This window comes from Falco naumanni, chromosome 4 (assembly GCF_017639655.2).
Source record: "Falco naumanni isolate bFalNau1 chromosome 4, bFalNau1.pat, whole genome shotgun sequence".
NCBI classification, from domain to species: domain Eukaryota; kingdom Metazoa; phylum Chordata; class Aves; order Falconiformes; family Falconidae; genus Falco; species Falco naumanni.
Genome location: NC_054057.1, coordinates 88,880,605 through 88,894,217, shown reverse-complemented (window position 1 = coordinate 88,894,217; position 13,613 = coordinate 88,880,605). Strand labels below are relative to the sequence as shown.

The window sequence follows — 13,613 nt, the reverse complement described above, 5'->3', positions numbered from 1 at the left end:
AGCAAAATCTAGGGGCTTACAAATAGGTAAATTCGTTTTGTGGCATGGTGGATACGTAAGTATTAATCAGAAACCTGGCCCAAAGCCCAATAAAGTAAGTGAGCATATAGCTAATCATATTCAGGTAAGAAAGGTTTAGCTTCTGGAAATGCAGCAGTTTCTCCTATTACAAATATCTCACCCTATACTCAGCACAGCGTGTGCAAAGTACATCAGCATCATTACAGGTATGGTGTTGCAGAGTGCAAATAAATCCAAGATCTCCCTATTTACAGCTTAAAGTTCTGCCTCCCTTGAACTCAGTGCTTGGAACTCATCCTGCCTAGATCAGAGTGGAAAAAGAGAAGTATTTGTTGCTTCACCTTACATTCTCCTTAAATTTATCACAAAACAACCAGATAATAGGCTTCACGAAGTGCTGGACTGAAGAATCAGAGGTGTCATAAATTGGAAACAAAATACATTGAAAGACATGTTTGGATGCCAACACTGGAATGATACGAAACACTGCGTACAGTATATTGTTCAAAATATGATAGTTTATATAATGCCTCATAATACAATGCTCACAAATTACCAAATTAATAGAAAAAAATTAAAAGGAAAAAAAGGACATCAACTACTATCCCTGGGTGAAAAAGCAGCAAAAATAAACTAGAAGGAAAGCATGAAACACTACACTCTGATTTATATCCATCCATGTTAAAATATTTTGTATTATAAACATACAATGTGTTTGTAACATGCATTCTATGTGAGGCACTAACTGGGCTCCTCAAAGACTACAAAACAAATTTCAGTTTGTTCAAAAAAAATCACTACTGCACCTCAGACATAAAATAGTGATGAAAGAAAGGTACGGTAGATGCTTTGGCTGCCAAAATGGAGAGAACACACTAAAAAGTGGTAGTCTACATAATTAATTATTTGGTAGGCACAATATCACATTGGGACTTAACACTCACATTCCATTTTCATGCCCATCTCCAGACATTTCTTAAGCCTACAAAACTGGCAGCGATTCCGATGATGTTTATTGATGATACAGTCCTGGTTGCTACGACAACTGTAGGTCAAATTCTTCCTCACACTCCTTTTAAAGAAACCTTTGCATCCCTCACAACTGACAGCACCATAGTGACGACCTAGGAAACATACATAGTTATCAGATGGAAATTACTTATATTTCAGCACAGAAATGTTCATCTTAAGCAAGTAAAACATTTGTGAAAGTCACTCTTTAAATTTATTTCGTGTTCTTACCATCATCTTGGACTATGAAAGCATTGTTAAAGTCTTACAGGATGTTTCTTGCTTACATATTGTCAGGGTTTTTTGGTGGGAGAGTGGAGAGAAGAGAGGAAGGCTAAGGCTATTTTTGAATAAGAGGCCTGTGAAGTGGTAGTTCCCATTCTGGACAAGTACAGATGCAATTTTATCTGCTGTTACAGATTATAGATATATTAAAAGAGCACACAGTCTAAGAATTTACTAATTTCATAATACAAGTAATTTTACAATGAAATGCAATCTTAAAATTCCTACACATATCAATTTTGTAATTCAAATTACATAACTTCAAAAAATAAAAGCAAGCAAGACAGAGAGACAGTAAGGTGCCTTCTCCATAGTATGAAAGCACAGGCTCCTTTCTTGGCTAACGTAGAAATTTCACCTTGTAGAAATAATACAGAAATAGACTCCTTGTTACTGCATGCATCTGAAACACTGAGGATTCACTTGATCTCTACTTGCCTTTTCCTGTGATATCTACCAGGAAGTCTTAAGTTTGTTAGAAAGCACCAAGAAGTGTTTTTATGGAGCAGGTAGGCTTTTCTAGGTGACATGTTTATTGCAAGTTTGCCCATACCTGTGAGGAACAGTACTACATGCTTCAAATAGTCTCCTTCATTTACCAGGAGCTATTCAATCATTATTTTGTCTTTCAACACATGCCAATTTATCATACACTCCAGCTAAAGTACAAACCAATATTCTTGCATGCAGAGTTTAACTATTCTGTCTGTATAGGAAAAAAGTATGATGATATCTTTTTCCATTTTAGACTCAATGGCTTTTGCCATCAGCATGGCTAAAATCAGTTAAAATACGCAAAACCTCCTCCCTTCATCCCACTCATCCTTTCAATCAAACTTTTAAAATACTATTTTCTGTGCTTCCTTACCTGATGCTTTATCGCCACACACTACACAATATTCTACTACCTGGGGCCGCTGAACATCAGCTTTTCCCAGCAAACGTTCCACTGAAGCAGAGTCTGTCACTATCTAAAACAAAATTCCATAACAAAAAGTAATTAGCCAATATTTTCTTCTGACACGACAGTAAGGAGCTTGGCCTAAAGAACAAGATTGCTCTATCAGATGAGAAGAGGTAGCTGAATTTGAGATTAAGTATGACACATGGAATGAAATTAAGTAGGATAAAATGGAAGTTAATGAGATTTTTTACTGTCAGTAGTTGAAACAGTCATAGCAAAGCAAAGTCCTAATAAAACTTGTAGCTTTGTTCAGTACAAACAAGTTTCTTCACTTGTGCAGTCAACAGTATTCTTCCCTTCTTGCAATTACTCGCAAACAGCTGCTATATTTTAGCCAAAGATACAAAGTATTTCAGATGCTATTCCCGTCTATCCCTTCTCTAGCTATTAGGTTTATAGAGTTCAGAGGGGATAGCCTGAAGCTGAGGTCCACTATAGAAAGAGTTTCAATTCCAAAAGCCTTGGATTCCAAAACTTCTGTTCTGAACGTTGCACTGAACACAGAAAAATTAAAAAAAAAACCCACCCCTCTGTAACATCAGATAACCCACTAATCATAATAAAATAAATTCTAAAAGACTGTTAATACAATTTTTCAAATATTTATGTAAGAATGATACTTTTTCCCGTAAAATATTTTCCATTGTACCAGTACCAATAGGGACCAGGAGCTTCCCCCCCCCCCCCCGCCCCTCGAAAACTCCTGTTGGTCTGGATTATGCTCAAGACCCACAAACAACTACGGGTAGGACAGCTTCTTCTCCAAAGAGCTTGTTTCTCTCTATATCTGTGAATCTTGAACAGACTATCTGATATCCTGGCACTCCTCACAAGCACCATCGTAACTTAAGCATTTGCTTATGTCTTCGGAATTTTAATGAGAACACACAACATGGGTGCTGAGTGCAATGGAATGCACAAGGAACATTAAGAGAGGAGGATTTATAACTGAACAACAAAACCTACAATTAGTATGGTCTAATTCCTGTCATTAACTCTTTAGAAAACTTTTGCAATTTGTCTTAAAGCAATTATAGACTTAAATAATCTAAAAATCAAAAACTGGAAAAAAATTTCTACGGTCTATCTCAATTACTATATTTACCTGAATTCTGCCTGGCACAATGTTGTCCGTGGTGGTAAAGATAAGCTGTTTGGCATTGGATGTCTCAGGTGCTGCCAATATCACCTTTCCTGCACCAGTTCCATCTGGACTGGCTAAAATAAACTGTTGCTTTGGAGACACAGCTGAGTCCACTGCTGTCACTATTTGGATTTTTTGACCTGTTTGCTGATCTGTCACAATCTGTAAAACACATTGAAGCATTTCATGAGCCACATTTTAAAACCTTTCATTTCATTCTGACTTGGAGTTATATGACACTCTCTGATAACTGTCCTTGTTTATTTACTATTTTGCTATTTGTACATTTATTATATGGGTGCAAAGTTGTTGCAGCTATCTACATAGATGCAAAACAATAAAAATCAAACCAAACATATATCTATATACATACCCACTGCATAGACAGAAAACACTAGACAGAACTGTGAAAAGTGTCAGTCTGTTATTGTTAATAATTAAGAGATACGGGAAAATCTTGTAATTACACTTAACTGTTCAAATTAAGTTAAGATATAGTGGATCCCAGACAGAATAATAACAAAATGTAATGTTAAGGACTGCAGCTGATGAATGGCAGGTATATATGCCTAGTAAGACAGCATCACAGAAATTTCATAGAATTATAGAGTATCTTGAGTTGGATGGGACCCATAAGGATCATCGAGTCCAACTCCGTGCTCCTCATAGGACTGCCTAACACTAAACCATATGACTAAAAGCATCATCCAGACGGTCCTTGAATTCTGTCAGGCTTGGTGATGTGACCACTTCCCTGAGGAGCCTGTTCTAGGCACCAGCCACCCTCTCAGTGAAGAACCTTTTCTTAATGTCCAACCTGAACTTCCCCTGATGTAGCTTCATTCCATTTCCTCCTGTCCTGTCACTGGTCACCAGAGAGCAGAGATCAGCACCTCCCCTCCACTGCCCCCTTGAGAAAGCTGTAGACTGCGATGAGGACCCATCAGCCTTCTCTTCTCCAAGCTGAACAAGCCAAGTGACCTCAGCTGCCCCTCTACATCTTGCCCTTCAGGCCTTTCACCATCTTGGTCACCTTTCTCTGGACACACTCTAATAGTTTGATGTCCTTCATACACTGAGGCGCCCAGACTGCACACAGAACTTGAGGTGGAGCCGCACCAGTGCAGTGTAGAGCGGGGCAGTCACCTCTCTGGACCGACTGGCTATGCTGTGCTTGAGCACCCTAGGGCACGCTGCTGACTCATACCCAACTTGCCATCAACCCAGACCCCAGATCTCTTTCCACTGGACTGCTCTCCCACCTCTCATCCCCCAGTTTGTTCCTACAACCAGGATTACCCTGTCCCAGGTGCAGGATCTAGCACTTGTTCTTGTTAAATTTCACACAGCTGGCGACTGCCCAGCTCTCTAGTCTACCCAGATCTCTCTGTAAGGCACCTCTGCCCTCCAGGGAGTCCACAGCTCCTCCATGTTTACTATTATTGGCAAACAACGTACATTTGACTCCTACCTCCAAATAATTTATAAAAACATGACTAAAAATTACTCTAGCTGACAAAAAAAAAGCACAGTGGTACATTCTTGAGATTTTATTTATTTTGCATACACCTGACTATTACAAGTTATTTCTATATAATTCATTTATGTAATTGGCTTAATGTCAGAGTTAAAACTACTACTGAAAATAAATCATGAAGTGAATTTATACACACTAATATTCCTATTGGCTGTATTAGGGGTCACAATTATTGTGTATTTATTTCCCTAATTTTGATTACCTAGACTTTTTATTTAGTTGTCATGTCCTTTTTGTGTAATATTTTCACGCAAATCTTAACTAACGGGACAATTCACAGTGAAATCTGATCTGGCATTTGGACTGACACCACTACAATCTTGCCTGTATTTGTTTTGAGGAAGCAGGGATACTCTTTTCTCATCCTGGTATTCTTCTTCATCATGGAGACACAGGGTTTTTTTCAGAAGTATCAGTGATATAAGGAGGTAGATTATTTTGCAGAATTGAACAAAAGATCCTACCTTATGAATGTTGAACATTCATTATGCTTCAGTTATACATGTTGTGAGAACATCTACCTTGCAATGGAATATTGATACATATTGATATAGTTACTCTACCATGCAAAACAGAGATGTTGACAACTGTATCAAAAATAGAAACCTTCCCTCGTAACAGAATCCTGATAATCAGCATGTGAAATAATAAGGCTGCCTTATTCCACCTTTTGTTGATAACTTTAAGGAATAACATCTTAAATAAAATACATAGCTAAACGTTAACTAAAGAACATCTCTTTGGTGCTGTCTATAAAGAAAAATCATATGGACTTCTTTGTAATTTTTCATGGATCAGATATAAGCACCAATGATAATAAAGACCTAAGACAAAAAAATTAGGTTAGATAAGAAGTAGATGACATTTAGGTTCGTAAGAAAAAAAGTGATGTATGTTATTATACATGTTGCCATTTGAATCTTTGATAATAACATTACAGAAAAAAATTTTATCGTGCATAGTGAGTATAATGACAATTTTTATCATGCATAGTGAGTATAATGACAATGTCAAAATAATTTTAAAAGTGTTTTCAGGGCTGTTCAGAGGGACAGCACCCACCCACCCTGATCAAGACACATCCCAGGAAAACTCCAGCCTGTGATGGATGATGCTTTGCCAGGACTGTTTCAAATGCCCTGGAGTGCAAGATCCTCTTTTCCAGCACCACCTCTAGCAGAATTACATGGGAGTAGGAGCGTACTGGCACAGAACAACGTCAAGGAAGGCAAAAGCTCAGTATTGCAGTACTGAAACACTCCAGTAACATTAACAACAAATCTCCTATCATTTGTCACTGCATACATTCTGGTATCTTTATATTATCAGTAACAACGACCCACTGTGCAGCATTCCCAAAGGCTAACTTTATCCTACATTGGCTAGTCTCCCACTGGCTCCTAAATAAGGCAGAGAGAGAAAGAGAAAGAGGAATGCACTTGGAGGTGATGTTAGGTGTTCTGTTGTCAATATCTGCCCATTTGCTATGGCTAGAGCTTAGGAGATTTGTATACGTAGGCTAAGTTCAACCTCTGCAAATATTCCTCACTATCTACATCATCAATATAATTATTATATACAGCCAATTAGTCATCACCAAATACATGCTGAAGAAGAAAGAGAATCTGAGTTTGCACTAAAAATAATCCGTTCCAACAAAAGTTAAAAAAGTCTATGAAAGACTTTAGCATGATTTTGTATCAAATCATGGGAGGAGGTGGAAGGAGGAGCAAAAAAAGATGTAATAGTTAAGTTACTTAATCAATGGATTTTTACCTGAATGCGTTGTGGTGAAGCTACAGAGGAGTCTGTGGAAATTATCTGGATACGTTGGGAAGGGCTGGTCATCACTGGAGATTCAGATAGTGGAGTCTGAACAGTCTGCACCTGTAAATAACAAAGAATTTTAATTTACTGTTGCAGTACTGAAGTATTTTACATATATTAAACATCAGAGGGCCCTATAGCATAGAATCTAAATTTACTGGATAGATTACAGTCGTTAAACCAACTTGGATTTGTTTTCAATGAATTGTCACAATATTGGCTTTTCTGGGGAACAGAATGAATCTGATCAATGACCAAAACCACAAAACCAAACCACCACGATCATGCCCCTTCCCCTCTGTGCCACTCCCCACAGCCATCCAATACTCCCATTTTTATTAAGTTTAGAATATACAGACACTTATACAAAGTACCTTATTTAGTATTATTGCGGGGGTGGGGGTGGGGTTGTTCGGATATAAACATGAGCTGAAGCTATTCTATCAGTCTTTAACACAGAGAAGTATCTGCAGATGTAGATGTCTACATGTATTTTTTTCACAGTTGCTACATGCATCTTTGCCATTCTTCATTTGGAACCTGACCACACAAAAAATTAGGCTTAACCAAACAAAATCAGAACAAGGTTTATCAAAATTACCCTGGAAGTTCTTGAAGAATTAGAATATGATTAGTTCCAGATCTCTTTTTGTTTGTTTTCAATAGAGGAAAAGCCGAATCATTCTGCTACTTATAATACAGTAACTTAAAAGAAAAATTCATATGCTTATTTGTGCTGTACTCATTATGAAAGCTCTGCTTTCTCGGTGCATTTCACAAGTTACTAGTTGATGAGACTCAAAACATTGAGCCGTGTCATGGGAAAACTCAAAACAAAGGAGATAATTTGGTTCTAAACCCATACACTGCATATGTTCACCAGTATTTTCAAAAAAGTTGCAAAATAGTTGAAAAACAGTTAGTGCACACAAGACACTAGTATTTTGGACTGCAGCAGCTCCAGAGGTGACATTACGGTCCGCAGTCAGCAGCACAACATAAATACTTTTTCAGTCACATTCTTTATTGAAAGTTATTATATAAAAGGATGGAAACCTAATAATATTTAAAAGATGGCTGACAGCAAATTTTACACATGCAGTATATCTGAGTAACAAACACTGTAAATTCTTACAATACAATAGAAATCTATACAGACATTCCGTTTCAATTGGAATAAAATGCTGCAGTGATGTACTCTATAAAAATGAACAGAATGTGGCATTACTGATTTCTTCAACATTCAATTTAATCCGTAACTACTTATTTAAAAAATGTGCATATAGGCCAAAACTTTATTCTTTGGGAAAATGTTCTGTAATGTCAATGACTTAACAGCCTTGATTTTTAGATAAGTCCGCCTAATGCAAAATAAATCTTACTTAAATTTTAGAACAGATTTTACAATTTGATAGTTTCATAATTTTAAATAATTATATATTGTAAATGGTATCATTTACAATACTTGTAAATTTTGATTGCAAACAATAATTTGGGTTTTCATAAATAACCCCAAAGTTCACATTTACATTGTCCCACAGAATCTATAGGACTGTGTCAACTGTATGACTGAGTACAACAATTGTATTCTATATGGTAATTTGAGAATATCAAATTAGTGTTTATTACCAATCCTCCCAGTCAAAGGGAAGGGGTTCAAAGGAAGGCTCAGCTGAATCTGGCAACTCAACAAATGGTTACAGGACTGCTGCCACAGCCAGGAGCTTACTACTTAGACCATGAGAATCACTGAGAAACCTGGTCTACTGGGGGCTGATGGGGTCCATCTGACAGAGAAGGGGAAAAGCGTCTTTGGTCATAGGCTTTCCAAGCTGGTGAAAAGGGCTTTAAACTAAAGCTGTCTGGGGAGAGAAACCTCAGTCCATTCCACTCCTACCAGTTTGATGCCAGTGCCAGCAACAGATGCTTAAAGAACTAGATGATTTTCAAGGTCTCTTGCAACCTAAACCATTCTATGATTCTATGATCTGCAGTGACGTGGTCAAAAACAGGAAGTTCAAAGATTGTTTAAAAGAGTATTTAATAAAAACTATCTTGGAATTATTTGTTTATCAAAATCTATACAGTTGGACAACAGAGTAGTGACAATTTAGTCATCATTTAAGCTTGCATGGAAAAAAAAATAATCTTAATTTTGTAAGCTTTTCTGTTTAATATACAAAAAAGTTAATTTGTGATGCCAAGAAAGAAAAACCATTTTTGATACCAAGAAAAATTTACTGCAGTATCTTTCGGGAAGCAAAGACATTAAAATACACAGCACTTTAACGAAGACACACTTTCTACTCTCGTGTTGCCTGTACCATAAGTAGTCCATATACTATAAAAGTAAACCTGAATTGAACATAGAATCTCTAATTATCTTTAATATACAAGTCAAAGTTGCGTGGTAAATGAGGAAAACATACAGGAGAGATGTAGAAATAATAGAATCTTCTAATTATTGGATGATTCAAGGCATCCAGCAGCAGAAAACAATATACCTAGGTGAGGAAAAAACCAAGATTCCCCAAATCAAGACACTTAAAGGACACATTTGAATAACGATCTCTACCTTGATGCCAAATTATTATCTAAGCTATGCACCCTTTTAAAGGTCTAAATTAAAGCAAAAAGATCTTTTAAAACTGTTTTCCAGTTCTTTCACCCCCAATTACAGAATCCTTAGCCTTTTTTTGAAATATTGTCACATCTTACACCACAATGCATTGCAGGCAGCTGCATTTTTCCATGTTGTTGAAGGATTTATAGCAACTCCTTAAAAAAATGCCAGTATATATATGGTAACTGCACCAAAATTCTTCTGCAAACATTTTGGGACTAAATAACCATTTCTTCTTCCTGGGTTTGTAAAGTACCTGCTGCAAAGGGGTCCCACTATACAACAGTGTTTTCAGGTACTATGTCAACATAAAACCTAGTGCTTTATGCTTTAAAACACTTTCTCAGTTTTTATAGAATGGACCACATCCTCATATAAAGGTTTATTTTTACTGATCAACTCCAGTCTCCTTTGGGTTATTACTCACCCTCACCACATGACTAGTTATCTTGTCTTAGGCGAGTTCTCCATAAAGTTGGGCAAGTCTGAGGCCAGCTGCCATTATAGGCTGACATGTAATTTTCATGTTTAAATATTCAAAAACATGTATTTATTAAACTGAAATCAGACAAAATTTTAGTCTGCTCTTGGCTGGGAAGATATGGTATAACAACGAAAAGTAATTTGTCCAATACCAATAAATGCTTCAGTGTGCACATACAATTTATTTTTATAATCTTATTAACATGCATACTTATTCAGGATAGTGTAGGACTCTGAAATGCAAAATTTTACCTTCTTTTCATGCTTGTGTCCTTAATACTCAATGGAATAAGAACAGCTTTACATTTCTGACTGTTACTAAATATCTCAAGTTTATTTTCCAGAGTGAAAACACATGCCACTGGTTGACACAGAATAATAATCATGGTAAATAAATCAAATGCAAAAAGGGAACATATTTTTGGAAATACACAATTTACAAAATTAAGGAAAAATAATCTTCTGTCATTTTGTTTGACAGGAATATTTCTACTTTCAGCATTGTGACACACCTACAAGGGATCTGAATGGATAAATACGTGATGCTTTATTATGGTCCTATCCAGTCTGTCATACCAAACTTGACTTGTTAAATCAAAGTATTAAAAAAGCCCAAAACAAACAGCCATGAAACCAAAACAAAAAAAACAGGAATAGTAGTCTGAGAATATGCAACACACTCAAAAAGTTCTATCAGAGATTTGCAAGGTTACCTTCAGACAGCTTATATAAATACTGTAGGAAAAATTAAGCTATCTTTAATTAGACTCCCAAATAAATTGAATCAAAGTATTCTGAAAGAAAATGGCTTGTACGTACTCATATCAGGAAGATAATACTGTTTAGCATTATATTAGGTTCACTTACAGGATTAAACATAACATTGACTATTCTAATCTGTTGTTCAGAAGAAAAATGACACAAGAAACCCGTATCATGTTTAAAGCAACTGTTGCAGAAGCTCTACATGTAAAGAACTAGTCCTTCCAAGTCAATGAAGATATGTTTCTGCAATTCTAAAATGTATTTTAAAAAAATTAAATACACTTGAATTTCTTTAAGATGGGAAAGAGTCTCAAATGAGACTTCATCTTGAAGAGATGAGGAAAGAAACGAAGTAAGCCATATATCATAGAAGACTTCAGAGCACCACATTTTACAGAGGCTTAGTGAACAATCACTTAAGAGTAACCACTAATGCTGCAACTTAAGATGTAGTCAGAAAATAATACATGTAAAATATAGCTCAACCTCCCCTAATTTCCCTACACAAAACACATCAAATACACTTATGTTAAGAGACAGGGAAAAAATAATCTCTTTTAATTCCCTTAGTACTGTTTTCTTCCTGGAGCTCCCTAGCTGTACACCCTACAAACTCCAGTACTTACAGTGTCAAATTCTTCCTGCAGTCTTACATTTTTCCTCAGCAAACCTCTGAGGGCAATCCCAGAAAAATGTCAAGGTCACTTTCAGTCAGATCACAGCTATTTTCATCCAGTCTCCATTACTGAGGATTTCAATCACAGAAAGCAGCCAGGAATGTTTTTAAAATGCCCTCTCTGTGACCCTGTTCCTCTGAAGGTCAAGTTTACTATCATTCCCTGTAACCAAGGAAGAAGAATCAATGTATTCTTGTTGTTTTGTCACCTGGTGAAGGAGTTTGTCTAATAGTAAGATTAATTTCATCTGGAGAACATAGTCCCATGTTATCAAGCTTCCCCCTCCCCCTGTTCTCTGTTCTTAAGCCCCTCAACCTGCTCACTCTGTGAACTACAAAACAGCAAAATGAAATCTGAGAAAAGAGTCTGCTTGTATCTTGAATTATTTTCAAATCAGCAAAACTGAAAGGAAAGTCCACCACATTCCCTGTGGAGTATCTTTAGCCTTAAAGTTCATTAGGCTTTCTAAAGTAGCCCAGGGCCCTCAAATATGACACAGCATAATCAGTCCTAATACACATTACTTCATACAGTAAGTTTATGACACACGTGTGATACATTAATTTAAACTCCATAACAAAACACTTGTATGAAGTTGCAATAAAGGCTGACAAATGGGTGAAAGTAGAAAATGTTTTAGAATTCTTAGAAAGTAAAACTTGTTAAAGTTATAGCACTTGAAGTTTTGGGGAAAATGACCATGTGCTTGACAAGTTTTATGACAGTAAACTTAAATACAGTAGACTTCCACCACAAAGCCTTATGCAACAAATGCATGATCTAGGTGTCTTTAAGTAGCACTGGTATTTTCTATTAACTTCAAGGACTCCTAATCTTAGCACAGAAATATGCTCACTATTGAAATTAGGCTCTTGATAGAAAACACAACTATCGATCATGTAACTCTCTGGAAATAGTATCTATGAAGAGTTACTGTAACTCCTGTGAATGTATTTACAGCATGGGTACAACTTAAATGTTAGGTCAACCAACTGTGATCTAGTGTGGGGAAAAGTAAGTATTATACTTAAGACATGTGAGAAAACCCAATGAAATTTTAGTTGGATTTTCCTTGTGCTTATTATCTGACACCACACTTAATAATCTTGTTACTCTAGGCTTTCATTTGTCCAATTAACCTGGGAAAGACGTTTATGATACCCGATTAGCAGCTGTCTTTCCTGGGACAAAAACCAAATCCTGAATACAGTAACACTTTATCACTACATAACCCTCTGTTCAGAAGTGGACTTCCCAGCTCTAAAGTTTGGAATAGCTGTATTACAAAGAGAAGGCAGAATCTTTGTAATACTTAAGCAGAAGTGATATAAAAACGCATTAAGAAAAAAAAGACTAGAAGTTTCCTGTTCTCTGAATCAAAAGACAGGCTTGCAAAGTAATAAAAATTTGAAATAAAATATGAAACCTGTAAACTAGTGTACTAATGTAGTTAGTGCTACATTAGTAACTACCAATGTGGTTAATGGCTTTGTCACAACTGCCCAAGTGACCCACAAAATCTCTAAGACTTCAGCAAGAAACATAAAATATACAAAATGCATCTTTAACCAAGAGTAATGTTAGATTTTTAGGGCATGGTAATTCTTTTTTGTTGATGGAACTTGTCTCAAGTACTGTATACTGCACAGAAATATTACAGCTACAAAGGCTTTCACTCTTATTTTTATAGGACATCAACTATGCTACTGTAATAAACACCCATAGCAAAGCAAAGTTAGTATTTTATAACTTTAGTTTCTAATAATTCAACAGTGACATTCATATAGAACAATACTTACAAGAGTATACATTATGTTTAACAGAGAGCCTCTTAAGCTACTGAGAAATCCTGAAATGACCATACATAGTACTTTTCACAGGAAAACATTATTCAGAAATTAGTCCAAATATCTATCATTCTACTTGGTGTCTTACTTTTGTTGTTGTATGTATCTCACTTATCGGAAATGTCCTTCTAAGAATGCTTCTCTAACTTCAGTAGAAGAACATTTTTTATATTCATGCCACTAAAAGCCAAAGTAATTGTACTGCATGTATACACTGAGCAGTTCTCACTAAGTGTAAACCAATTTCAGAGATATTATTAATATTATTGAAAAGAGAACTGAAATTAAAATAAGGCACAGGTAAGATACCACAGATCAAATATGTTCAACTGCACCCAGAAACCTAAACTATTTTTACAAGTTTCCTCTCATAAAACAGTTAAAGAATTTCAATGAAAAATATGGTACCAAGCTTTACACCATAAAAAA

The 13,613-nt window shown here is 36.1% G+C and overlaps 1 protein-coding gene across 6 annotated transcripts in view; it reads right to left on the bottom strand.

The window, feature by feature from the left end:
• NR2C2 (nuclear receptor subfamily 2 group C member 2) overlaps positions 1-13,613 on the bottom strand; it is a 48,759-nt gene that overhangs the window by 22,533 nt on the left and 12,613 nt on the right. For 5 of the 6 annotated variants that reach the window (XM_040589855.1, XM_040589859.1, XM_040589856.1 and 2 more), the window contains 4 exons: positions 6,739-6,849; positions 3,387-3,587; positions 2,186-2,288; positions 966-1,145 (listed from right to left, as the gene is read on the bottom strand). In XM_040589855.1, coding sequence (XP_040445789.1) covers positions 966-1,145; positions 2,186-2,288; positions 3,387-3,587; positions 6,739-6,849 — 595 coding nt within the window. Of the gene's footprint in view, positions 1-965; positions 1,146-2,185; positions 2,289-3,386; positions 3,588-6,738; positions 6,850-11,286; positions 11,500-13,613 lie in introns of all 6 variants that reach the window. The other variant, XM_040589858.1, reaches the window with a different exon arrangement.